The 27,597-nt window shown below is 51.5% G+C and overlaps 2 protein-coding genes across 4 annotated transcripts in view; both read right to left on the reverse strand.

Annotated features, from left to right (window-relative positions):
* OPA3 (outer mitochondrial membrane lipid metabolism regulator OPA3) overlaps positions 1-13,446 on the reverse strand; it is a 77,432-nt gene extending 63,986 nt beyond the window's left edge. Inside the window, exon 1 of one of the 2 annotated variants that reach the window (XM_036091516.2) lies at positions 12,910-13,446. In XM_036091516.2, coding sequence (XP_035947409.1) covers positions 12,910-13,051 — 142 coding nt within the window. In that variant the 5' untranslated portion in view covers positions 13,052-13,446. The remainder of the gene's footprint in view (positions 1-12,909) is intronic. The other variant, XM_036091514.2, reaches the window with a different exon arrangement.
* A 3,386-nt stretch (positions 13,447-16,832) lies between these two features.
* GPR4 (G protein-coupled receptor 4) lies at positions 16,833-26,723 on the reverse strand. Of its 2 annotated transcripts, none has more exons than XM_036091510.2 (2): positions 26,637-26,723; positions 16,833-19,633 (listed from the first exon to the last, which is right to left on the reverse strand). In XM_036091510.2, exon 2 carries the CDS (start codon positions 18,848-18,850, stop codon positions 17,762-17,764), a length of 1,089 nt encoding a protein of 362 aa, XP_035947403.1. In that variant the 5' UTR covers positions 18,851-19,633; positions 26,637-26,723; the 3' UTR covers positions 16,833-17,761. The 2 variants fall into 2 exon arrangements, with proteins under 2 accessions (XP_035947403.1, XP_035947404.1); XM_036091511.2 differs by lacking the exon at positions 26,637-26,723 and adding an exon at positions 25,082-26,570.
* Between the last annotated feature and the right edge of the window lie 874 nt (positions 26,724-27,597).

Consider the following 27,597-nt stretch of genomic DNA (forward strand, 5'->3'; position numbering starts at 1 on the left):
AGACACTGACTCTTCAGTCTTAGTCATTTTTCACTCTTAGATCACTCTCTTTGGGGGAAGCCAGCTGCCAGATCATGAGTAGCCCTAAGGAGAGGTCCATGGGCAGAGCAACTGAGCTCTTGGCCCAACAGCAAGTGAAAAACTGAGTCAGGTCAATGAGTCAGCCAGGAAGCAGACCTCTCGGCACCTGGCGAGCTTTCTGTTTGAGACACTGCGCCAGAGCCACTCAGCAAGGCCACTCCTAAATTCCTGATTCTCAGGAACCGTGTGAGATAATAAATGTTTATTATCATATGAAAAAGTACTCAACATTACAATTCATCAGAAAAAAGCAATTGAGTTGCCATTTTACACCAACTGGAATGGCTAAAATTAAACTGAAAACAATGATTATTGGCAAGGATGGGGAGCAACTAGACCCACACTGGAAAACTCTTTGGCGGTTTCTTATAAAATTAAGACTACCTTTATCTTTGGGGTGCTTGGGTGCTCAGTCAGTTGAGCGTCTGACTCTTGGTTTTGGCTCAGGTCATGATGTGAGTCGTGGGATCAACCCCTGCATCTGGCTTGGCACTCGGCATAGAGTCTGTCTGTCCCTCTCTCTCTTCTTCCTCTCCTTGCTCTCTCCCTCTCTCTCTCAAATAAGTAAATAAAAATCTTGAAATAAAATTTAAAAAAAAAGAATACCTTTATCTTTATCATATAACTCCGACATCTCACTCCTAGGTATTCACCCAAAATAAATGAAAACATTCTCCTATATAGACCTGTACAAGAATGTTTACAGTAGCCTTACTGGTAATAACAACAACAAAAAGAACACCCAAATGTCCAAATGTCCATCATTAAGAGAGTAGATAAACCAAGTATAGCACGTTCATATGTTGGAATAAAAGAATACCTACTAAGAGCAGTAAAAGAAACGAACTATTAATACATGCAGCAGAAATATCTCTAAAGCATCATGTGAACAAAGGCTAGACATTAAGTTAATATTGCATGATTCCATTTATATGAAGCTTAACAACAGGTAAAACTGATCTGTAGTGAGAGAGGTCACACAGGTGACAGAACAGGAAAGGAAGGAACCCCCAGGCGTGATGGAAATGTTTTAGATCGTGGAAGTTGGTTACATGGGTATATGCATTTATCAGTACTCATTAAACTAGACATTTTATTTTCCTGAGAGAGAGAGAAAGCACACGCACGAGTGGCGGAGAGGGGTGAGGGGAGAGGGAGAGAACCCTAAGCAGACTCCACGCTGAGCACAGAGCCCAATGCAGGGCTCAATCCCGCGACCCCAAGATCATGACCTGAGCCAAAATCAAGAGCTGGATGCTCAATGGACTGAGCCACGCAGGCGCCCTTAAACTATACCTTTTAGATTGGTACATTGCATTGTATAGATATTGTACAATAAATAATATGCAAAAAATAAAATAATAATTCAATGTAAGAGGAATCTGGGAGCTGATTTTTTATTCTGTGTTGCCTCAGGGAACTTGCTTCTCGCTCTGAGATACTTCCCTACTCATAAAACCAGGACAATCATATAAACTCCCTAATAAAGTAGTTAGTATCATTTGTTGAGTCATAGAAAGCGTAATGAATGAAAACTGTTATCATCAGTTAAGAAATTATGATAAAGAGTAAATAGCTTCGGGCGCCTGGGTGGCTCAGTTGGTTAAGCGACTGCCTTCGGCTCAGGTCATGATCCTGGAGTCCCGGGATCGAGTCCCGCATCGGGCTCCCTGCTCGGCAGGGAGTCTGCTTCTCCCTCTGACCCTCCTCCCTCTCATGCTCTCTGTCTCTCATTCTCTCTCTCGCAAATAAATAAAATCTTAAAAAAAAAAAAAAAAAAGAGTAAATAGCTTCAAGCCAGTCCCTTCCCAGGATGCCCTTTCCTGGAGGCATTCCAGCCCGCTGCAAGCCTACCCCAACACTGCTCCGGGTGTTAGGAGATGTGTGGTGCCTCAAAGCAGGCAGGAGCTTCCTCCCCCGGACAGGCACCCATCCTCTATCATTGCCTCTGGAGGGGACCAGAGGGGACACAATCGGTTCTGTCTACTAAGCGTCTGGGGGAACCCCATGTCCCCCACACTGGGTCCAAAGGATTCGGTAGTGGCAAACCCTGCCCTTCAGACTGGCCGATCAGACTGCATTCCTCAGGCTACAGTGACTGGCTCAAAGATGGGGATGTGACCTAAACTGGACCACCAAGATTCAGCATGGGAATTTGGGTAGGACTGTGGGGAAGAAGGACCTCTCGGGGCCCTGAAGTCACCAGGTGGGTAATTAATATCCTCAAATGTGAGCTCCATGAGAGCAGGGGATTTTTGTCTGTTTTGGTGACTGCTGAGTTAATCAAACCTCCTAGAATAGTTCCTGGCATACAGCGGGCACTAAGCAAGGATTTGTTGAGTGAGTGGATTATACAAACATGTCCTTGTCCCAGAGAATAATCCCACCTCTGGTCCCCACCAATAACTGGAGAGGCCACCTCGACTTAGCGCAGGCGGCATCTGGGAATTTCGGACGCACAAGGGAAGCAGCTCATAAAGAGGCTAGGGGTGCTCTGGAGCGGGGTTCCTGGATTCAAGTCCTGGCTCTGCTACTAACTTGCTGTGACCTTGGGTGAATTTCTCAACCTCTTGGCATCTCCAGTTCCTCTTTCTCAAAATGGAGATCATTCTTCCTGGCTTGTAGGGAAGTTGGCACATTCAGGGCTTTGCATGAACTGACAGCTCTGCTCAGTGTTTTCATCCATTAAGGTACTGTTAATGCTTAAGCCTTAGTGCTCATGATCATTAAGGCTACTTTATATTATTCTTTTTTTTTTTTTTTAAAGATTTCTTTTTCGTTTTTAAGTAATCTCTACAGTCCATGTAGGGCTTGAACTTACAACCCTGAGATCAAGAGTTGCATGCTCTACTGAGCCAGCCGGGCGCCCCTACTGTATACTGTTCCCTACTGTCTTATTAACAATATCCTCCCCTGCCATTAGAGTCTGGAGGCGGTATTCACCCCCCTGACCTCCTATACAGCAAGTGGTGGTATGCAACTCGATTCTGGCCAATAAACAGTGAAGGAAGTCTCCTGGGGGCTTCTGGGAAAAGACTCTTCTACTTGAAGAGCACACTCTCATTTCCCAGCCCCTCCCCCATCCCTCATACACACATACACACACTCCCTCCTTATACACTGCTGTATAAAGGCATGACGTCTGGAGCTCCAGCAGCCCTCTGAAGCCTTGAGAGAGTTACTGCCTAAACACAAAGATGAGGGCGCCTGGGTGGCTCAGTTGGTTAAGCGACTGCCTTCGGCTCAGGTCATGATCCTGGAGTCCCGGGATCGAGTCCCGCATCGGGCTCCCTGCTCGGCAGGGAGTCTGCTTCTCCCTCTGACCCTCCCCCCTCTCATGTGCTCTCTCTCTCTCATTCTCTCTGTCTCAAATAAATAAATAAAATCTTTAAAAAAAAAAAAAAAAAAACACAAAGATGGTAGAGACAGAAAGAGTCTCAGGTCCCTAATGACACCACCAAGCCACCAAACCAACCACAGAGCCACCTTCCTCCACCAACAATAAATATCCTTTTTAAATTAAATTAAATTAATTTATTTGAAAGAGAGAGCACACAAGCAGAGGGAGGGGGAGAGAGAATCCCAAGCAGACTCCCTGCTGAGCTGGGAGCCCAACGTGGGGCTTGATCCCAGGACCCTGGGATCATGACCTGAGCTGAAGTCAGACGCTTAACCGACTGAGCCACCCAGGAGCCCCAACAATAAACATCCTTTTGATTTAGGTTAATTAAGATTTACCAGCTGGGTTTTCAATCAAGCACAGATGAGCACAAACTGATTCGTATCTTGTTCTTTCTTTCATAATAAGCACCTATGACTTTTGTAAATTTAGTAAGTTGCTTCAGAAAACCTCAAAGGAAAAAAAAAACCCTAAAACCCCAAAGTAACATAAAGTTTGATTCAATTTAAAAAGAGAGATAAAATGGCCGCATACTAGGCCCTCAGCAGAGGGCAGCTGCTGCGGCCATATGCTCATCAAAGGCAGGACCTGGGTGGGTCTGACAGCAGAGGGACAGCTTAGTACACAGGGGGACTGAGCGAGCTCCTGAGGAAATCAGCTACGGGGGCTTAGGGGTGTGAGCTGGGGCCAACTGGAGCTGGAAAGCAGGAAAAGAGGAGGAGCCAAGAAGCTAGAAGAAGGCGGATGGGACTCCAGTGAGGGGCAGAGGCGCATCCTGGGGGGCTGAGCCTTCAGGGTAGGCCTCTCAGGAAATGACTAGAGTCTCAAGGAGGGGTGAGCACAGAGGAGTAGACAAGGTGTTTCTCTGGGGCACAGGAAGAAAATGCCAGAGCTTCTGGTTATGCTTATGTCTTGAAGGAGGAGGGAAGGGAGAAGGAGGAAAAGGAAGAGTAACAAGATGAGGGAAGGGGAGGAGGAAGAGGAGAAGAAGAAATCAAGCTTTTCTAGTGCCTCTCGGCAACCCCAGATGCTGAAAGGGCGGCACAGGCGCCCTCTCCTGGCCACTCGGCGTAATGCAGCCCAGGCAGATGGACTCCCGGGGATATTCCCAGACTGCGATTCAACGAGCCCGCACAAAACGGCTTCCTAAAAAAGACTCCTGCTCAGAAACCACGGACTGAAGACTGAACAATGTGAGCTCAAACAAATGCCAACAAATGCCTCTGCCTATGAAGGATGGGTCTGGAAAATGAGCAGCGGGGTTAAATGGAGCCGATGACACACTTCTCTCGTTTGGCTCTCTGGGCTTCCCTTAGGTCTTTGCCAGCTCTGACGGCCCAGCACAAAGAATGTCAAAGCTAGACTCTCACGGAGGGCTACACCAAGAGTTTCCAAAAGTATCTGATGATGTCTGCATAAGAAAATATTTTTAGCGAGAGCAAAAATATTTGGGCGGCCGTGAATACGTAAACTAGTAATTTTATTTTTTAAATATTAATTCCACACCTTCCAATTTTTTAGAGATTTTATTTATTTATTTGTCAGAGAGAGAGAAAGAGCACAAGCAGGGGGAGCGGCAGAGGCAGAGGGAGAAGCAGGCTTCCCACTGAGCAGGGAGCCCAATGCGGGACTCGATCCCAGGACCCTGAGATCATGACCTGAGCCGAAGGCAGATGCTTAACCGACTGAGCCACCCAGGCGCCAGACACACCTTCCAATTTCTTAACATTTTAAACACATACAATATAGTCACGGTATTGTATGTCAGCTCTATACATGACTGCTAACAAGACACACACACACACACACACACACACACACACACACACACAGAATGTGCAACATGTTTCCTTAACAGGAAAGCACAATAAAAGCAGGGTTTGGAGGTCACCAGCAGCAGCCTGGCTGTCAGGCAACATAACTCATGTGGTGCTCTGGAGATTATAAATAGACTCCAGGGAAGTGATTTTTCAAACGCTCATGCACAGGAGGATCCTCTCTGGACAATGTTAAAAATAAAAATGTCCAGCTCTTCCTTCCAGATGGACCCAATCAGGACCTGCAAGTGGCGCTCCTGGGCAGCTAAGGGGAGCACCCCACAAAACTTTTTTCCCCCTTTAGATGTCTTTCAGCACACCAATCCTCTCTGCAGCTATGTTTCATCTGGTATTTGTTTAGTCCTTATACTAAGCTCTGAACGTCAACTGTGTCATTTCTCAAAGTTCTAGTTGGTTCTTGTTCCAACTTCCTGGTAATTTGATTGCACTCACGTTTTCATATCCCTCCTATTTTATCCTTTTCCCAAATAAACATAGGTATTTTATACCCACATCTGATCATTCTGATATCCACAATGTTTGCAGGTCTTGACCTCCCATGTTTTGTGTCTGATGACTCTCGCTCATGGTGCCTCTTTTTCCATACAGTATGTAAATTTTTATCATGAGATGTGCCCAACTCCACCTGAAGGAACTCTCCAAGGCTCAGTTAGAGGGGGCACTCCTCCAGAGGGTTTGTCCTTGTCAAGTGCACACAGACCTGGGTTCATTCTCAGCTTGCTGTTTCCAGGGTCTTTCACAGTATAATTCAGTTCCCCAGACCCACATGACGGACAGGCAGTGGCTGTAAGTTCTCAGAGGAGACATTTTCAACCTCTATCCAGCCCTAAGGCTGTGCCTTTGCAGGGTGGGTTTTTTTCCCTAGTTCACCCTGTCTCTGAGGGGTATCTTTCCTGGGATCTGGTTTTACACAAGATGGTTCCCTGCCCAGTGTTCCCACAGGATAGCCCCTATCCCCAAGGCCATGTGAATCTGCCCATATCCCTGGAGTATATAAGGCATCTTCAGTATTTACTCCCCTCCTTAGCTCCTTGCTCCTTCCTGCTTTCTTCTTGCTCTGGGAGGAGTCAACTTCCTTCCTTCCTTGCAGGTACACCATTCATTGCAAAGGATGCTTTAAATAGTCTGTGAAGCATGAGGTAGTGGGAGGCCCTCTACTCAGCCATACTGCCCTCTCTCTGTCTGACTCAGATAGAACTCCAATCCCGGCTCCTAATCAGACAAACACAGTGACTGCCCCATGCTAGTGAGAAGTGTTCCTGGGCAAGCCCAGACCCTTCTGCCCATGGTAAGCCTGTGAGCGCTGACTGAGGCAGAGGGACCGATACCATCGACAGGCGGGGAGTGCCACCTGCTCCAGACAGCAAGCCAGGAGCGCACAACGAGAAGGATCACACTGGAAGGTTTCCCATTGAGATGATGATGATGACGATGACGACAGATGCAATGATCATGATGCCTGGCATTTCTATACATTTGACAAACAGTTACGTAGCACTTCAGGGCTGGGGCACCGTTTAATGCTCTAGGGATATTAACCCATGGAATCGTCGTAACAATACAATGTACAGACAATGAAACTGAGGCCCAAAGAAGCTAAATCACTGGCCAGGGTCACAGAGAAAGTGGCAGGACTGGGATTCACACACAGGCGGCCCAGCTCCGGAGGAGGGGCACTTGGTGGCTCAGCCACACTGCTGTTTCCTGAACTGAGAACGTGCCAGGCCTACACGAAGGGTATTCGTGCGTGCAACAGAGCCTCCCGTCAGACCTCTGAGGCAAAGAGTCTGAAACAGAGCTCAGGAGGCTGAACTCAAGGTGTCAGCAGGGGAGAACACGTTTCCTCACCTTTTTCGGCTTCTAGAGGCTGCCTGCATCTCTTGGCTCGTGGCCCCTCCTCCACCTTCAAGACCAGCAGGGCAGCATATTCAAATCGTTCCCTTTCCCAGCTCCCTCTTTCACTTACAAGGACCCTTATGATTACATCATCACCCGCCTGGATAATCCAGGATACTCTCCCTAGGCCCAAATCCTTGACTTAATCACATCCGTAAAGTCCCCTTTGTCGTGGAAGTTAACGCATTCAACAGGTTCCTGGGATTAAGACCCAGACATCTTTGAGGGGCAATTATCTGCCTAGCATGAGTAGTAAACTAGAAAAGGACCAGTATACTCTAAAGGAATAAGCAGTAACAAACTGGAATTTTCCCACTGCCCAGACATCCCATGGCTCCTCTGGAAGCATCTGCGAGGCACTGGGCAAAAGGGGTCCCAACCTGCCGGCATCACCAACCTTTTATTTTTTCTCCCCCAGAGCTCTTTGTATAAAAAGATCCTTGCGGGCAGACAGTCCCTTCTTTGCTGTCCTGCCCCCGGCTCCCTTGCGGTGGATCCAGTTCACTTCTATCTCCTTTGTTCTGCCGGGGGATTCTTTCACTGCCAGTGCCGCTGGCCCCACCTGATGGGGCTGCCCCACTTTGGTGGCCCTCACGGGGACCCTCTGCGACCAAGGACTCTCCCTCAATTCCCCTCGGTGGACTGACTCTAGCGCTCCTTGGGGAGGTGACTCCTCGGTGAGGATCCGAAGCCCCAGGGGGATCCAGCCAGACCGCCCTTGCCCGAAAGGGTGCGGGATTTCCCCTCCTACCCTTTGGAGGGATCCTTCCCTCCCTCTCCTTTCTCTTTTTGGCCCTTCAACAGCCTAACCCTCACACCCCTCAGACAACTGAAGGTCTCTGGCCAGGGGCGGCTCCCCAGTGTGGTCTGAAGGTCTGAGGCCAAACAGGTCGGACTGTCCGAGCCTGTGGGGGTGAAGGACCTCTTTCCTCTCCTCTCCCACTCTGTTCCCCTCGGTCTCCACTCACAATGTGGGGCATAGCTGGAAGGGGCAGCGCATCTGGGGCGAACCTGCACATGCTACGGACTCGGATGGGACCCTACCCTGATGCCGGCTGACTCTCAGCCACCTTGCTCCTCCCCCGCTCCACCTTTTTCCTTTGTTCCCATGGGTCTAGCCACCATCTTGATCTACAGACAAAACACATTCCTATGCGTCTGAGTGAATCCACCAATTCCATATACCAGTAGTGGTTCAACAAGAATTCCAGCCCATATCATCAGAGGGTCCCCTCCCCCTAAATCCCATGGCCTGGGCCACCAAGGAATTTCACTCAAATCACCTATCAGCATGTTAATCTAATACCATGCTCTGGTCTGTCACTGCACAGAATCCCTGCTGGACCCACACGTCTGGGGAGGGGCAACACCCCTGCCCCCACCCCCCCACCCCCGTCAGCATGAAGCCGCTACTGAAGATGAGATCTCTGCCTTAAGGCCAAAGATTTGTCACCGTCCATCTGTCAGTGGGGAATGTAGAGGCCGCTTTTAGACAACAGGCTTGAGCACTGGAAACCCAAGTAAAGCGAAAGCGCCCATGGTGACCCCCTGGCTGAAAGCAAACAGGCCCATTAGGGGACCCACCTCAAAATATCCATAAGCCCCAGCTGACCAATGGGCTACTTACAACCAGGCACAGGTACCAAAAAAACTAAAATTCCATGTGTTCCCCTACCTCCTCACTACCCCCCCTTAACTATAGCCCCCCACCACTGCCTCCTGGCGGACAGTCTCTCCTTTGCTGTCCTGATTTGATTCACACTGAGCATCTCTGACATCCCTTGCAGTGTATCCAATAAACTTCTATCGAAAGAAAGAAAGAAAGAAAGAAAGAAAGAAAGAAAGAAAAGAAAGAAAAGAAAGAAAGAAAGAAAGAAAGAAAGAAAGAAAGAAAGAAAGAAAAAGAAAGAAAGAAAGAAAAGAGAAGAGAAGAGAAGAGATCCTTGCCTCCCCAACATAGTGCATCACTGATGATTTATGCTTCTTGCATTTACTGTTCACACCTACCACTCCAGCCTCTACTGTGAGAAGGAAGACAGCCAGGCCTACCCTGCTGAGTCAAAAGAACCTCAGCCAGAGGCACAGATGTTGGATAAGCTGATCAGCACTGGAGGCCTGACCCAGGAGAACACACAGCTGCCATAGGCTCTGGAAAATTCCAATCACACAGGCTGGGGAGCCACAGCAAAGGGCAAACAGCAGCGTGAGGATGGTAACAACGTAATTTTAAAAGTATAAATATAATAAATCAGTGCAGTCCAATATTAATAGCATCGCCAACTAAACCTATCCCAAAGGGAGCTCCTGGTCCTTTCTGCCCAAGCCGCCCCTCTTGCAGTCGGCCATGTCACGCCCAATCTAGGGGAAATCCTGCCAGTGCTGCCTTCTAAACAAATCTACTGGGTATTCATTACTAAAGGGAAAAGGAAAGGTTCTGTTAGTGGTCACCACCTTAACCAAGGGATCCAAGTTACCATCACAAATGACGGAACAAACAGACATCAGGAGCCCCCTGAGGTGATGTCCTTAGGACACATCATCATGTGTGTGGTGTTCTTGCCAAAGATGCTCAGTGTGAATCAAATCAGAGGAAGCAATCAGAAAACTACAGATTGTGAGACACTATGGGATAACTGGCTTGGATTCTTCCAAATGTCAACGCCATTAAAAAAAAACAACAAGAAAAAACAAGAACATCAGTAGAGAGCAGGATCAGCAAACTTCTTCTGTAAGAGGCCACAGAGTCAATATTTTAGATTTGTGGGCCATGAAACCCATCTCTGCAGCCACAGACAATATGCAAACCAATGGGCGTGGCTGTGTGCCAATAAAACTTTATTTACAAAGACAGGCAGTGGGCAGGATTGCTGAGCCAACTGTAGATTAAAGGATATTAAAGAGGCATGATAATCAAATGCAGTGCAAGATCCTTGAACAGATCATAGGTTAAAAATAATAATAAATAGCTAAGGGGCGCCTGGGTGGCTCAGTTGGTTAAGCGACTGCCTTCGGCTCAGGTCATGATCCTGGAGTCCCGGGATCGAGTCCCGCATCGGGCTCCCTGCTCAGCAGGGTGTCTGCTTCTCCCTCTAACCCTCCCCCCTCTCATGTACTCTCGCTCTCTCAAATAAATAAATCAATCTTTTAAAATAATAATAATAATAAATAGCTAAAAAGGACATTTTGGGAATAACTGGAGAAATCAGAATATGAGCTATATATTAAATATTAGTTATATATTAAATAATATTGGTATCAATATCATTATTATCAATGTTAAACTTTTCAGGTGTGATATTGGTGCTGTGTTATATACGAGAATGTCTTTGTTCTTAGGAAACACCAGCTAAAATATTTAGGAGTAAAGTGTTATGTCCACAACTTAGTTTCAAATTGTTCAGAAAAAAAAAGTGTGTGTATACATATATAAACACATCCATATCCGAGAGCGAAGACAAATCAAATGTGCTGGAAGCTAATAACTGATGAACTAGGTGGTGAAGGGCATATAACTGATGACTGTACCATTCTTCCTTTTATTTTTAATAACTTAAACTTTTGTTGTTGTTGTTTATTTTTTAGTAATCTCTACTCCCAACATGGGGCTCGAACTCATGATCCCGAGATCAAGCGTCACATGCCCTCTGACTGAGCCAGCCAGGCGCCCCTATACCATTTTTTCTTCCAACTGTTCTGAGGGTCTGACATTTTTTTTAAAAAGGGGGAAAAAATGTCTCCAGAAACTGACCCCTCCTCCCCATTCACCTGCCACCTGGAGTACTGGGGTCACCTCCTCCCTGCATTCAACCTCACCCTATGATTGCCAAAGGGATCCTATTAACATATGCCTCAGACCCTGTCCCTCTGCTGATACCCTCCAGTGAGTCCCATCTACTCAGGAGTAATGCCAAAGCACTGCAGTGGCCCACAGGCCCTGCACAATCTGCCTCTCTCTCCACCGGTTTCTCCTCTCCTCAGTCTCCACTCAGTCCCTTTGCTCAGCCACATTGGCCTCCTCGCCGGTCATCAAACCTACCAGGCAAACTCTCACCTCAGGGCCTTTGCATGTGTGAAAATGCTTTTTCTTAGATACCTGCACTGCTGGCTCCTTCCTATCCTCCTCATATTCTCACTGAGGTCTCCCTGACACCCTATCTAAACTTCCAACCTTCCCCCAGACAGTCCTCTTTTTGCAACCCTAATGTTTTCTCCAGAGCAAGTACTGCTAGCTAATATAATTCATATTTTAACTATTTATTTTGTTTATTGGCTGGCTACCCCCCACCCCGTCCCCGCCCCAAGAATGTAAAATTCCCAAGGACAAGATCGTTTGCCTTTTCTTCTTTTCTGTATCCACATCATCTACACAACAGCCATATCTCGGTGCCACCCACTGACTTAACATTTTATATCCATTTACTCCTCACAACAACATAAGTATTATTTACAGCATAAATGCACATAGAGCCTATACACAAAGTGGGAATAATAACAGTGCCTACCTCATAATTTGTGAGGATTTAATGCTGGAAGGCCTGTGAAGTGCTTAGCATACGGCCTGGCACAAAGCCGAGTGCCCATTAAATGTTGCTATTATATAAAACCCATTGCACAGGAGAGAAAACCGAAGCTCCGAGGGGGTAAGTAACTCAGCCAGGGATACGTGGGGCCCAGATTAGAATCCATGGCAGTCTGACCCAAGAGGCCACTTTCTACACCAGGGCGCTAAGACCCATCGCAGGGTTTAGGGGAAAGGCAGTGGCAGGAAACAGAAACTAGCTCTGGGAACCCAGAGTGCAGGACTCAAGCGCTGATTCCTGGCATAAACTCCACGTGTGACCTGAGCAATTCACTTCTGGTCTCGAGGCCTGTTTTCTCTTCTATAAAGTGGGGCAGTCATTTCCCCTCCCTGACGTGGGGACAAAAACAGAGTGAGGGTCAAAGAGCGGATAGGAGGGCAGTCTGGTTACTGTGAAATCCGACGTTTCGCCATTCTAAGATCTGCACCTCTGGCAGAGGCCCCACAAAACACCAAAGGACCAAGAATTCCGCAAACTTTAAGCACCCAAACTTATAAGAAAAAAAGGTACGCTCCCCTTAGCCATTTGGCCTTTGAGCATGCTCCCCGCTCTCCCTCGACATCATCCCTGCTGTCTGGGGAGATTCTCCTCACCCTTCAGGTCCCAGCCCAGAGGCCTCCGCTGCCAGGAAGCCCTCCCTGAAGGCCATGCCAGGTTAGGTACCTCACCTCCCAGGACCGGGGGGGGGTGGGTGGGGGTGGCAACTGAAGCACGGGGTGGGGTTTTGGAAACCAAACTAAGGATGGCCCAGCAAACCACCCGGGCAGTCTCTCCTCGGTCCCGCCCCTAACTCCTCTCAGTCCTGGGATGTCCCACCCATATTACTCCCGTCCCCCAAACTATTGGTTCGTCTGGACGTCAGTCTCCACGCGCTCTCTTCTCTATTGGCTGGTATTCCCAACTCGGGCGCTGGCGCCCTGCCCTGCCCCCTGCCCCACGCCTATTCGTACTATTGGGCTACCCGCATGCCCTTCTTCCAGAAACCCTCCCTATTGGCTGCAGGACTTTGCCGGTTCAGGCTGTGATTGGTTGTAAACAGAAGTCCATCCCCTGAGCAACCACCAGAGAGGGGTTGGAGAATGAAAAGGTTGGAGGGACGTGGGGTCAAACTCACGCTGAGCCGGCGGGAGACAGATATAGGTCTTGAAGAACTCGCTTCGGCGGGCGCCCTCCTTAATGCGGTTGGCAAGCGGCTTGCTGACCTGCCGGATGCCCAGGTATAGCAGCTTCGCCATAGGGAACGCGCCCACCACCATCTTGGCGGTCGCACTGGGCACGCGCAACCTTGCTGACTGGGCGGGGCGCCTGCGATCTCTCCCTCCTCCCCCGCCCGCTCGTCTCCGTGCGTGCGTACGTGCGTACGCTCGGGGGTGGAGCACTGCAGGGGCGCTCCCTGATGTCACCGCGTCGACGCTGACGCCTGACGTCCGATCGCTGAATATGCAAATAAAAGGCGGAAGTGAGGCGGGTCAGGGGGCGGTGCCGTTAAACGGCTGTTGGCCGGAGCGTGGTTGGATTCCCACGCCCGCCTTGGCTGCTGTCACCGTGTTCCTTCGTGACGTCTTGTACTTAGGTGGCTTCCCCTCTTAAAGGAGGCTCTTAATTAGTCCTAATTAGGGCTAATGAGTCCCAAATACGCTTTCCCCGCTGGTTAGAGCTCTCACTGGGAGTAAGAAGAAACCGACCATGTAGTGGTTGGGATCCCAGCTCCGCCGTTTACTTGCTTGTGATGTTAGGCGAGTGACGTAACCTTTCTGGGCATCAGTATTCCCGTCTACAAAATGGGAATTATAATTAACACCTTGTTGGGCAGTTATAAGGCGTGCATGAGAATCTTGAATGTAGAAACAGTGAGTGAACTGTGATAGGTGCTTAGAATGGTGCCGGTCACAATAAGCCCCCGAGAAATAGCCTTTATTGCTCTGCAGGTCTGAACGCTGTTATCGCTAACTCCAGCCTGAGGGTGCATTTCATCCCCAGAAATAGTGACTCCCACCCTTTCCTGAGTAACTGACCAGCTGAGGCCCAGAGAGGGGGCCGGGGGCCGGCAGAAGGTCTCTCAGCCCGCAGAAGGTGATAGCCCGGCGTCTTGGCTGATAAAACCATACCCGTTTTCAAGCAGCCCCACTTCCTCCGCTGGTGGGCGAGAGTCCCCAGGGAGCTGGCTCAGGAAGTAGTTTAAGGGGGCGCCTGGGTGGCTCAATCGTTAAGCGTCTGCCTTCAGCTCAGGTCATGATCCCAGGGTCCTGGGATCGAGCCCCGCATCAGGCTCCGTGCTCCACGGGGAAGCCTGCTTCTCCCTCTCCCACTCTGCTTGTGTTCCCGCTCTCACTGTGTCTGTCTCTGTCAAATAAATAAAATCTTATTAAAAAAAAAAAAAAAGAAGTAGTTTAAGGACATGTCCCAGACTGTCCTCCTTTAGCCCCAGGGAGCAAGATCATATAAACAAGGTCAGGAAGGGGTTGAGAAATTTCTGGATGGCGGACTCTTGATGGGTAATTGAGAATGTCTAGGAGAGGCAGAAGGAGCCATGTGTAGGAGGAAACTGGTTCAGAAGGCAGAGTGGGGGGGGAGGGGGTTTCCAGGGGACCCAGGGCTTTCCCCGGCATCCACTCTGACTCCTTCAGTGTCCTTTGTCAAATCCCTGACACAGATGGACCTCCGTTTCTCCATCAGTAATAATGATGGTACTGACATGCATGAACCCAGATGTTCTAAATTCCTTAAAATACCAAGACTCCATAAAAAGAACCCTTCCAGGGCGCCTAGATGGCTCTGTCAGTTAAGAGTCCGACTCTTGATTTCGTCTGGGGTCATGATCTCAGGGTCGTGAGATCGAGCCCCGCAGGTCAGGTTCTGCGCTCAGCCAGGAGTCTGTTTGGGAGTCTCCTTCTGTCCCTCCCTCTGCCCCCACTCTCTCTCTCTAATAAATAAATAAAATCTTAAAAACAAAAAACAAAAAACAGGGGCGCCTGGGTGGCTCAGTCGTTAAGCGTCTGCCTTGGGCTCAGGTCATGATCCCAGGGTCCTGAGATCGAGCCCCACATCGGGCTCCCTGCTCAGCGGGAAGCCTGCTTCTCGCTCTCCCACTCCCCCTGCTTGTGTTCCCTCTCTCGCTGTGTCTCTCTCTGTCAAATAAATAAATAAAATCTTTAAAAAACAAAAAACCACAACCCTTCCCCAAGATCCCTTCTGGACTGAAGGTGTGATAGAGCGTGGGGCCTATTCAAGGTCCATTATCTCCTTGGGACACCCCCCTTCCCATTTTACAGACTGGCCAACTGAGGCCAGAGGAAGAAAAGGATTTATCCAAAGTTCCAGGAGTAATCAGAATGGAGCCAAGGCTGGGATTTCTCAAGTCCCAGCCAAGTCTTCTCCTGATTCCTGGGGTGTTAGTCAGGGGCCTAGGGGCCTACTCGGGGGCTGAGGTCCCCATGATGGATTTAGGAAACTTCCAAACTGTCCGTGACTTTTTTTCTATTTATTTCACTGCTGTTTCCTCAGCTCCTAGAACAGTGCCTGGCACACAGTAGATGCTCAATAAATATTTATTGAATGAATGGGAATGAGCATTTGGTGGAGGAGTAGAGTGCAGACTTTCATCTGATTCTCTGAGGGGACTGTGTTCCAAAAGGTTCTGTCTGGCCTTACATCTCCATCCCAGTAGCTTTATGGCTTTGGGGTGGGAAAATTACTAAGCCCCATAGATCCCAGGCTTCCCTCTTTTCTCTCCGCACCCAATACCAAAGCCCCAACTTCCTGCATCTCAGTCACCGCCCCCCCACCCCCGCAAAACCATTTTCCTCATTAAGTTCATTTTTTTTCTCATTCCCCTCCTCCCTCCTCTTCCTTTCTTTGAGAAGGATTTCCAGGAACCCCTTCTGGGAACTTCTGGGACAAGAGGGTGTGTGTGGTGGGGAGGAGGATCTTCACATCTCATCAGGAGCTTGGAGCCTGTTACACATCCATTGGGAGGAAGGGAGGGAGGTGACCTGTCAGAAAGGGCGAGGCCTGTCCAGAGCTGGGTGCCTACTCCGGCTCTCCAGCCTGATTATGGATGCCCATTCCTGGTGATCCCTGAGGGCCAGGAGAGAGGGAGCGTGACCCCATCAGCCAAGGCAGGCAGCCTCGGCCACCCTAGGGCATGGGAACAGAGGCAGAGATGGAGAGGGGAGAGGGAACCCAGGATAACCCCAGCGCTGACTCACCAGCTGTGTGACCCTGGCCTAATCATTTGGCCTCTCTGGTGACCGCCGTGGAATAGGGCCTGGGATCATTCCCAGAGGTCCTTCCGGTTCGGGCCCCTTGGTCAACCTTTTTCTCAGGATGGGCAAGGGGCTCATGTTACATAATCCTAAAAGGCCCTGTGCTTTCTCCATCATTTTGAAGTATTCCTTAAAAATAAATCCCAAAGCTGACCACTGTTCCTTGCTTACCCCACTCCCACCCTCACCCCACCCCACCCCTACCCCGTTCAGCTGCCCACATCTCCCGCCTGGACTACTGCAGTCACCTGTCGCTGGCCTCGCTGGCCTCCAGGCTGCTGCCCTTCCCATATTCTGTTTCCCACTCAGGGGCCACCGGGATCCTGTTAACGTTTAAGTCAGATCCCATCCCTCCTTTGCCAAGAGCCCTCTTGTGGCTCTCCTTTATTTCAGAGTAAAAGGAAAAGTCCTCCCCAGTACCTACAAAGCCCTGATCCAAAGATCGGCCTGCCCCTTGCCAGTCCCTTGCCAGTCCCATCAATCATCCACCGTTCCTCTCACCCTCCCGGCCTCCCGCCTGCTCCAGCTGCACCACTCCACTTGCTCTCCCTCAAAACTCAGGTACTCTCTCGCTCCAGAGGCTTTGCACTTACTGTTCCCTCTGCCCAAAGTCCTCTTCCCCCTGACAGCCACAGGGCTGACCACCCCCCCCCCGCACCTGCTCTTTGTTCCAATGTCACCTTCCAGTGAGCCCTCCCCTGACCTCCTTCTCTAGATCTGTGTCTGTGTCATTCTCTGTCCCCTCAATCAGCTTTCTTTTTCCCCAGGACACTTATCAATTCCAAACATATTTATTTTTATTTACTTGTTTACCATGAGCTCCATGAGGGTGGGGGCCTGGGCTGTCTTGGTCACCCTTGCGTCCCCAGCCCCAGCCAACACAGGGCTGGGCCGAGAGTGGATATAAATAAATCTCTATTGAATGAATGAATGAATGAATGAATGAATGAATAAATACCCTTCTCTTGTCCTGAGCCCCTTCCCAAGCCTGCCCTGCTCAGCTCTCCTCCAGCTGGTCTGCCCTGATTGCCCTTCACTTGGGTTCTGAGTCTGCCTCCCCCTCAGTCCTGACTTGGAGAATGCTGTTTATCTAGAAACTCACACTCACTCTTCTTGCCCTCACTCCCTCAGATGACCAGGGGCTTCCCAAGGGTGAAAATGACCACTCCACCCCTCGGTGAATTTCTTCTCCCATCTTTCCCTTCAGTCCCCAAATTTTACCTCCTTGTTGGAAATAATCCTTTTTTTTCTCTCTCTCTTTTTGTCGTTACCTTCTGGAGACCGAATATTTGACTTAATTTCCTTGTCCCCTCCTCCAGGGAGCCCTCCCTGACCCTCAGCCTGGGTCAGATGCCCTCTGGGCGCCCCTGTGTGAGCCCCATGCACTCTGGGTCATCCCTGTCTGGGGACAGGTCTGTCTCCCCCATCGGAGTGGGAGCATGTGAAGGAGGGCCATTCGTCACCGCTGTGTCACTAGCACCAGCCAGCACCGTGCTAGGCACAGTTCAACCGAATTGTTAGGGGGTCATGGTAGAGGATGATGACTGACCCACCAGCCTCACTGTTTTCCCGTTTTCTTCTACTCTTATGACTAGGAACACAGCCAGCCTCGTTTGCATACAGTTTGCTTCCATCAGACCAGGAGGGAAGGGAGTGTGGGATAACATTCGAGGAGTGGGGGGGTTCTGCACGAGTGGAGGGTCACTGTGCCGGCGGCATCATCTTCAGCTGCACGTGGTCCGCTTGGGAGGGCGGAGCTGCCGCCCAGCCAGCTGCCATGGCCTTGGCCATGCTGTTCCTCTTGGAAGTGAGCGGGGTCTCCAGGGTGAGCGAGGCATTGGCCATCTCCTGTGGTTTGTCACTGGCCAGGAAGCGGAGCAGATTGTGGAGGGCCTTGGCCACATCGCTGCGGGCCCCCTCGTTGACGAGGCAGTAGAGGATGGGGTCAGCCACACAGTTGAGGCTGGTGAAGGCCAGCGAGCTGTGGTAGGCCGAGAAGACGCGCTCCTCGAAGCCACAGTCCCACGGGCGGCCCAGGTAGACGGCACTGCGCGAGAGCAGGAGCACGTGGTAGGGCGCGAAGCAGACCAGCACGATGGCGATGAGGCTCAGGGCCAGCCGCTTGATCTTGGCCTTCTCCTGGCGCTCGGTGGACACGCTGCCCCGCACGGCCCGCAGGATGCCACAGTAAGACAGCAGCATGAGGGCCCACGGGAAGAGGAAGCCCACGAAAACCCGGTAGAGGTTCATCCAGGCCACCCAGCCCTCCATGGGGAACTTCTCGAAGCAGAAGGTGTGGTTGTAGCGGTCGCGGAAGAGCTCGTCGTGGAACAGGGGCGCCGAGTTGGCTCCCAGCTCCGTGGCCCAGACCACGGAGCTCACGGCCACGGCCGTCTTGACCCGGCGCAGGCGGGCAAACCGCAGTGGGTGGGCCACGGCCAGGTAGCGGTCCACCGAGATGCAGCACAGGAAGGCGATGCTGATGTAGATGTTGGTGTAGAAGATGAACCCGAAGAGCTTGCAGGAGCCGGGGCCGTGGATCCAGTTGTCGTGGTGCAGGAAGTAGTCAACCCACAGTGGCAGGGTGCAAATGTACAGCAGGTCGGCGATGCTGAGGTTCATCAGGTACACCCCCAGCTCGTTGCGCTGCCGCACCTGGCGGTAGGCTGCCCACAAGGCCAGGCAGTTGGTGGGCAGCCCCACGCCGATGACGAAGATGTAGAGGGACGGCGGGAAGAGGTGGTCCACGCGCGAGTCCACGTGGCAGCCGTCCCACGTGCGGTTGCCCATCCTCGGCGCTGGGCCTTCTGAGGCACTTCCCCTGGCCCACGGGGGCTGTGGGGCCACGGGGGGCGGGAGGCCATCGGGCCCCCTGAGCCCCCTCCTTGGAGGCTCAGGGGAACATGGTGGGGGGCAGTCCACAGGGAAGAGGTGAGGGTGACCCTGAATCGTGGGCTAGCCTGGGCGGGGAAGGGTAGAGCTTGAGAGGGAAAAGTCGGAGGAAGGATAGAACTATGGCAGGAGGGAGGCTCAGGGCGGGGGATGGTGGGATTAAAAAAAAGGAGCTTTGTCAAGGGAGTGTTTATAGACCCAATCAGAGTGTAAATGAGGGAGTTTTGGGGTAGCACAAGAATTGGCTGAGGGGGCTGTTTATGGAGGAGATGAAGACAGCAGAAAGTACTGTTTGGCCACAGTGAAGTGATGGGGGTGTGGAAGATGCGTGAAATATATGCAATAGTGTTGAGACAGGACAGACTACAGTTAGGGAGGGTGGAAAACACCAGGCACGGTCAGTCGGGGCGCTGGCGCTTCCTAGGACCCCAGTACGAAAGAAGGAAACAAGGTGACTGATGAAGAGAACGTTATGGAAGAAGAGGTACCCTCCATCTGGGAAATGTGGGAAGGGTGTTAAGAAACAGGAAGGAGGTGAGTAAGGGCTATTATGGAGAAGGATTACGGATGGAGTGAGGAATTTGAGGGGGGCAGGGGTAGGGCTCCGGCTTGGTCGTGGTGGGAGCTGAGCAGTTGGGATGAGGTGGCCAGCCTCACAGTTCAAAGCTGACTTTACAGTGCCTGTGGGGAGAGAGGTCTGCGGTAATGGGAGTCACGGACACCCCCTTCTCCCCACACCCCTCATCATAACCCATGGGCTGCGGAGGGTGGACACCCTGGCGATACCTAATTGAGCCTCGTTCTAAGCAACAGATCTGTGTAAATGCAGATTTGGGGGTCCGGATCTATTTTCCCTGATAGATGTTAAAGACCCCACTCAGGGGGCCCCTGGGTGGCTCAGTCGTTAAGCGTCTGCCTTCGGCTCAGGTCATGATCCCAGGGTCCTGGGATTGAGCCCCACATCGGGCTCCCTGCTTGGCAGGAAGCCTGCTTCTCCCTCTCCCACTCCCCCTGCTTGTGTTCCTGCCCTCGCTGTCTCTCTCTGTCAAATAAATAAATACAGGGACGCCTGGCTGGCTCAGTCGTTAAGCGTCTGCCTTCGGCTCAGGTCATGATCCCAGGGTCCTGGGATGGAGGCCTGCATCGGGCTCCCTGCTCAGCAGGAAGCCTGCTTCTCCCTCTGCCTGCCACTCCCCCTACTTGTGCTCTCTCTCTCTCTCTCTGGCAAATAAATAAAATATTAAATAAATAAATAAATAAATAAATAAATAAATAAATAAAATAAATACAATCTTTAAAAAAAAAAAACATATAAAGACCGCACTCAGAATTTAGCTAGAAACCGTCTAAAACGCGCAAGTATTTTATCATGCTTCAGGAAATGCTAACCCTGTCATTTCCCAGACGGAGATGAAGCTCAGAAAGACTGCTCACTCCCATCAAGGATGCACAGCAAAGCCATGACATAACGGGGACTACTAACCCAGGACACCCCATTCTTGACAATGATAAAGACAGATAATAACAGCTAAGGTTTATTGATTTATTCCACATCGCAGACCCTGTTCTAAGCACTTTTATGGGTATTAACTCATTACATTTTCAAGAACCCTAAGAGGAAAGTACCATTATCCTATTTGACAAACTGAGTCACAGAGCGGTTTGGAGACCTGTCCAAGGTCCTGATGATGACAGAGGGACAATCTCGGCTCTCATCCTTTTTCTCCAGCCTGTGCATGTTTCCACCCAAGAATAACTGAACAGAAAGGGGCCCTGGGCTGGGCAGTTGGGGCTGGGAACCATAGCTGCTTTGGGCTGGGGGGGGAGAGGGGAGAAAGGAGGGGCTGCTGGGTGTGATCACATTCGGGCACCAAGGGGAGCCCTGGCAACAGGGCTGGAGTCCCTCCCTCAGGAACCACTTCCCTCATTGCCTCTGCTCCACCCCAACTTTCCTGAGTGAGAACCTTGGGCATGTCACCCCCTTGGGAAGACCTGCAAACACAGGGCAAAGGACAGTCATGGACCAAACCTCCGACCATTGTCAGCCCCAGAGGGTAGGGGAGTGACGTCCTGAATCAGAGGCACCTTCGGAAGCCACTCTATCCAGAGCTTTGTGTGGGGTTAGTTTTTTAAGCTGTGAACACTTTTATTATTGTTATTATTACTATCTTTTTAAAATAAGATCTTAGGGGCGCCTGGGTGGCTCAGTTGGTTAAGCGACTGCCTTCGGCTCAGGTCATGATCCTGGAGTCCCGGGATCGAGTCCCACATCGGGCTCCCTGCTCGGCAGGGAGTCTGCTTCTCCCTCTGACCCTCCTCCCTCTCATGCTCTCTGTCTCTCATTCTCTCTCTCGCAAATAAATAAAATCTTAAAAAAAAAAAAATTTAAAATAAGATCTTAAACTGGAAAGCCATCTAAGACAGTGGAAAAAAGAAGCTGCTCTGTGTTCTCAATGAAATCAGGTGGGAGGAGGGGGGCCACCTCTGAAGAATCCCCCAGGACACACTTAGAAAACCACTGGTTGAGTCAACTGGATTTATCAGGAAACTGAGGCCCAGAGAGGGGAAGGGATGAGCCCAGCATCACACATCGGGTTCTTGGGAATCTCCCAGATGCCAAAGCATCTTTCCATGGGAAAGTCCTCTTGGCTCTACCTCCACAATAAACCCTGAATCCATGCATGTCTCTTGGAACCCCCTGCCAGTGTCTGCTCTGCACCACCATCGCCAATTGCTCGATTGCTCGGACAGGTGCAGTAGCTCCTCACTGCTTTTCCTGGCTGCCATTCTGGCTTCCTTCAACTCACTTCCCACAAGGCAGCCACCAAGGTCTTGTTAACATGAAAATCAGCTCTCATTACTTCTCTGCTTGAAATCCCGAAATCCCAGTGGACTTCGGGTAAAATCCAAACTCCTTGCCCCAGGTGACAAGGCACTGCTTGACTTCCTCCCCCCACCTCCCCTCCCCCCCCAGCAGGCTCAAGACCCATGACCTTCTTTTCAGCCTCAAAACCTTTGCTCTTTCTCAGATCTTCTTAGGACTCAGCTCCCTCACCTCCTTCACTTCCCCGCAGAGTCCCACCCACCCACCCCCAGGGCTCTCTCCTCACATCACCTTGTATCTTGTTCCCATCTATCTGTCTGTCTGTCTGAAATGGACATTCCAGGAGGGCAGTAACCTTGTGTTGACTGCTGTCTCCCAGCACCCAGGAGAGGCCCAGCATATAGTAGACACTCAATAAATGACTGTGGGTTGAAGGAACAGGCATTGGTCAGCCCATCCTGCAATGCAGGCTCTCTCTCCCCCTGAGGCAGCTACAAGTTCAAAGAAGTCCCTGCAGGGTCCCACGGAAAGAGGTTGGAAGAGAAAAAAAATGAAAAGGGCAGGATCTATCCGCTACATAATTGACTTTGAAAGGTCAGGGCTGAGTCCCTGCTTAGTAAGTCCTACCCCCTGTGGGGTCCTTAGCAACCCAGCGGCTGCCCCCACCCCAGGCTGCCCCCACCCCAGACTCGCAGACAGAGGTTCCTGGATCCTGTGGACAAAGGGTGGAGACAGAGCTTGCTCCCCGGCTTGAACAGTGCAATCCAGGCCCTCCCTTCGAATATTCCCCACCCAGACCAAGTCACTCAAAAAAAAAAAAAAAAAAAAAAAAAAAGTCCTCTCTCTGCCCTCAAATCTCCCCTTCTCTCTGACCCCTGGTCTCCTCCTCCCTCACCTTCTGTCTCTCCCTCTTCTTGTAACATCGAGAAAATTCATTCTTTTTTGAGAGTCTCCGTTTCCCCTTCTGTATAAGGGGGGGGCAGAACTTTTATACTATTCACATCACAGACAAGAAAATCCTTGATAGGACATCCTATCATCTACAAAATGTGCAGCATTTGAACAATTATTATTATTCCATGGGCACAGAAGAGCTGAGACCAGAAAGGAAACAAGGCTGGGAGTTCCCTTGGCCCCACGCTGTCCAAACCCCCTGGGTTCAGCTGAGGCTGGAGCGGGTACAGCCGGCGTAAGACTTATTTCCGGAAGCCAGAGGAAATACACTTCTCATGGCTAATTTCCTTGAGGGGAACCAGCTGGGCGCTCACCTCACCCTCCTCCGTCCCTCCTCAACCCACCTGCTTCCTGGGGCTTCTGGGCACGGGGAAGGGGTACTCAGCCCTCTCTTCTCCCCACCTGAGATCTGCCCACCATCAAACCCTCAAAATCACAGAACGGAGACTCTTAAGAATTCCACAATGCCACAGGTCTCTATGCCCCAACTGGGAGTGCAAGGCTATTTCTGACCCCTTCCTGGTACACGTGGGGAAACTGAGGGCCAGAGCAGCAAGACCCTTGTCTGAGTCGTGTGATGTGTCAGGACCGGGCAGATCTCCCGTCGTTCTTAACCCAAGAGCTTCCCCTTTCCCCGAATGTTTTCTCTCCTCACTCCCTGTGCTCCTGTAATGTTTCTCAAGTCTTTCTGCGGTTGTCAGCCCCCTTTGAGAATCTGCTAAAATATAGAAGGAAGGACTTTCTCACCACCAAAAAGCAAGTGACCACAGTGTCTCTGTGCCCCTCCAACACCTGATTCCCTTGCCCAGCCTCTGGGGGGTCAAGCTCCTCTTCAGCTTGAGCTTTATTTGGGATTCAACCCCCAAATCTTTAAAAAGAAGCTCTCCCTATCCCCCAGGCCCCCTTCTTTGGTCCCTGCTAGCCCCTCCCAGGAAAGGGCAGAGAGATAAGCCCAAGTGTGGAGTGATAGTGAGGGGACCAGAAGGACTGGTCAGACCCCGGTCCCCGCTTTATGCCTCAGCTGCTCAAGCCAGATAAGTCTCTGGGCCACTCTTAAATCCAGCAAGGCTAAAGGACTCTGGAGGGTTGAGAGGACCAGAGGGAGAGGTGATGCAGCTCCCCCCCATCCCTGGCCACCCTCAGGGTTCACTCACCAGCCTTGTCCTAGAAGCCACCAGACTGCCTCTCTGCCCCCCTTCCCTCCTCTGTCGGCTCCTGCTTACCGCCACCCCCTTGGCAGCCCCGGGGGACAGGCCAGCTCCGGTCTGCTCATTAGGGGACGAAATGTGATCACCGCGCCTCGCTCCCCACCTGGTGCCCTGGCGGCCGGCGGAAACCAGGGGGCAGTCAGGCCTCCGTGACCACCTCGCTGGGCCTCAGTTTCCCCATTTCTACCAAAGGGGTCCCCGTCTCCCCACCCCCACTCCCACACCACCCAGAAGGGACACCAGGGTCCTCCTACTCGACCCCTCCGACACCGTCCATTCCAGCACTCAAAAAATCCTTAGGATCTATTGTTAGTCCTGTTCATGGTTTACTGTTCTATTATTGTAACATTCTAGAGCTTTACCTTTCTTCCATTCTATTATTATTATCCTAGCGGCTTTCCATGTCCTTCCCCTTCAAGTTTCTAATATTCCAGGAGTCTCACATTCCAAGATTCTAAAGTTCTATTGTTAGAACGCTCTATGATTTTTTTTAAACATTCTACGACTTTCATCATCTATTATTAAACTCTCAGTGATTATTATCTTGGCCCAGCAAACACGAATACGTATTTCCCCTTTTTTTTTTACAGAAATGGAAACACACTCTATATACCGTGAACCCCTCTTCCTTTCCCCCCCTTTTCTCTTCTGCTTGTTAACTGCCCAGCAGCCTGAAGGCCCAAGGTGGCACAGAATTCTAAGATATGGGGGGTTCACGGGAGGTTGGGGGGGAGTGCGCTGTCACCTCCACCTAGCTCCTAAATTCTCCCTGCCCTGGGGGACTACTAGGAGCCCAGAAGCCTAGGCTGCCTCCATCCCCTGGCCGCCCTGCTGGCCTGCCCTCATCCCTCCAGCTCGCTCACACCAGCTGAGTTATTATTTGTCTAGACACAAACCAAATTATAGGCCCTGTCCCGAGGGAGCAGTGGGCTTCATGGGGAGGGTCAGGAGACAGAAGCGGGCCAGAGTTAATCCCTGCCCCCCCATTTCCCTTCCCCTCTTCCCTCCTTCTCTGAAAATCCACCCCTCCCACCCAAACCAACTCTTGTCCCCTCTCCCCTCCCCAGCACCATGGTTTGGGAAATATTTTCTCTTCTCTGCTTCTCAAAGGCTCCCCTCTGGATTCCAGCTTTTCATACTCACCCTGGCATTCTTCCCTCCTCACTGTGAAGACCTCTTTTCCCAAATTAATCCGACTTAGTGGCAGCAAAAGAAGCCAGCTCTCTGGATTTGGGCTTCAGTTGAAATGGCACGGACTCATTGTGAGGACTTCGGCTCCTGGGCCTCAGTTTTCCCATCTGTAACATGGGTGCTTGACCTCGATGGCTCGGTAAGCCCTTCGAGCTCTCTCTGCTTGGAACACTGAAAGCTGCCCAAGATTCCGACACTAATCTTTTTGGATTGAAGGATTCATATATCCTGAGGACTTGTGATTTGAAGGTTGTGGGGCCCCAGTCCTCCCTCTGATCATTCTCACATCCTGAATCCTCCCATTCAAAGACTTCACACCTAAGGGTTCTTGATTATGATTCCCAGAGTTCAAGAGCCACCCATCATCCCTCTCCTTTCCTCCTACTGGGATCCCTCAGAAAGGGAAACCTCCCCAGCCTCAACCCAAACCTGAAGTTGAGTTCATCCGCAGAGACAGAGCTTGGGAGGTACCCTCTTGGTGGGTTCAGGAGGAGGGGGGCTGGTGGCGGGGGTCGAGTAGCGTGGGGGCATTAGGGGGTGGCCCCTATCATCTCCATCTGTGCCAGCAAGTAAATCCCCCAGCGCACATCCTGCCTGAGTACACAACACACATCCCACCACGAACGGTGGCTCACAGAAATTCCAGAGCTGTCCCTCAGCCTTGTTGGGGGTGGTGGGATGTCCAGTGCAAGCAGGGGGTGGGGGGAGTGAGGTGGAGGCAGGAAGGAGTTAATGGTGACCTAGCCAAATCCTGGAAGGGAGGAAGTGGGGGAGGAAGTCTACCCCCCCAGCCAGGAATTCCTGAAATTGGAGGGTGGGGTGGGTGCGACCTCAGGAGCAGTGGGGTGACTCTCTAAAGGGGGCACTGGGGTTACAGTGTCCCTCAGAGTCCACCTGTCCCAAGGCAACCCTACTCCCCCCCCCCAACTCCCAAGCAGCTCCTCAGCCCAGCGGAAAGCTTGGGGATGCACCAGAATTTGGAATGAGATGACGATGGGGTCAAGGTGCCAGAAGAGGGTCTCAAGATACACAGAGTAAGAGACAGAAATACAGGAGAGAGACAGGAAGAGAAAGCGCAAAGAGATGCACAGAGACAGGGAGAACCACGGAGTTGGAGGCAGAGGGATTGAGCTCGAGAGACTGAGGGTTAGGGGCAGAGGGAGACGGGGAGAATGGGTACAGAGACGGAGAGAGAGCCAGAGCCAGAGCCAGACGGAGAAGCAGAGAGAAAGAACGAGACACAGAGACATCCAGAGATGCAGAAGGAGAGGCCCACCCAGAGGGAGGGAGGACCGCAGACAGAGACCCATCCGAGACGGGCGGAGAGAGGGAGACAGACCCACAGACACGGTCCGCGGGGAGACGGCGGGAGCGCCACCACCGGAGAGGGGCGGGGACCTGCCGGCGCGGGAGACTGAGGCACCGACGCAGGGGCGCAGAGCCCCCGAGGGGAGCGCCGAGGAGGGGCCCCGCGCCCGGCGCGGGCAGGGGAAGGAGAGGCGCCTACCTGCGCGCGGCGGCTGGACGGGGCGGGCGGCGCCTCTCTCGGCTGCGGCGACGTCTGGGCTCGACCGCGGCGCAGGGACCCGGGGGCGACTCGCTCCGGCCCCGGGCAGGAGCCGCCGGCCGAAGCCCCGCCCCCGACAGCCCCGCCCCCGTTAACCCCTCCCTTGGCACCGCCCCTTAACCCCTTCAGGCTTTCACCCTACTCCAGGCTTCCAGCCCCGGGGAAACCTCACCTGCTGCCGCAGCAACCCCCCCCAACCCCTCCGAGTCCCCAGCCTGGAGGCCCCCATCTCCTTAACCCCTTTGCTTCCCCTCCGTCCAACCCCTCATCTCCTGCTTGAGCAAGCCCTCACTCAGCCTTTGACCCTCCTTGAGCTGAGCCATTTCCTCCCCGCTGAGACCCGAGTCCTTAACTTTCTGGTCATTGCATGCCTCCCTTCCCAAGGGAGAGGACAAACGAGTCTAAGTCCTCCCTCCTGGGGTCAGGGCCACCTCTGTAAGGAGTCCTGTCTCTTGGCCAGCCGGACCTTAGGCTAATGGCCTCTCTGTGCCTCAGTTTCCTCTTCTGTCAAAGTGGTCACTCACAGTCTCTTTGTCAATACTATCAAGTCAATAAAACATACCCCCCCCCGCGCCCAGTGCTTTCCATTCCTCCCCGTTTTATTTACTTTTCCCCACAGAACTTTTTAAATTATCTGTCCCCCCACTAGATGGGGGAGGAGTCATTTCTGCATCTGGTTTGTTTACTGTTGTGTGTCTGTTGCCTGGAAGGCGGCTAGGCACATGATAGGTATGCAAGACATGTTTTCAGGGAGTGAATACATAAGGGTAAACAGTATTTGCTGATTTTTATTAGATCATCACATCCTTCATAAATTGGTCGTGAGAATTCATTCTTGGTCAAAGCACTATGGACAGACCTGGCGTCACGTAGCACTCATAAATGACAGCTATTGGGTTCA

This window comes from Halichoerus grypus, chromosome 15 (assembly GCF_964656455.1).
Source record: "Halichoerus grypus chromosome 15, mHalGry1.hap1.1, whole genome shotgun sequence".
NCBI lineage: Eukaryota > Metazoa > Chordata > Mammalia > Carnivora > Phocidae > Halichoerus > Halichoerus grypus.

Coding starts and splice junctions, on each gene's coding strand:
- GPR4 (XM_036091510.2), bottom strand. CDS start 18,850: ATGGGCAACCGCACGTGGGACGGCTGCCACGTGGACTCGCGCGTGGAC.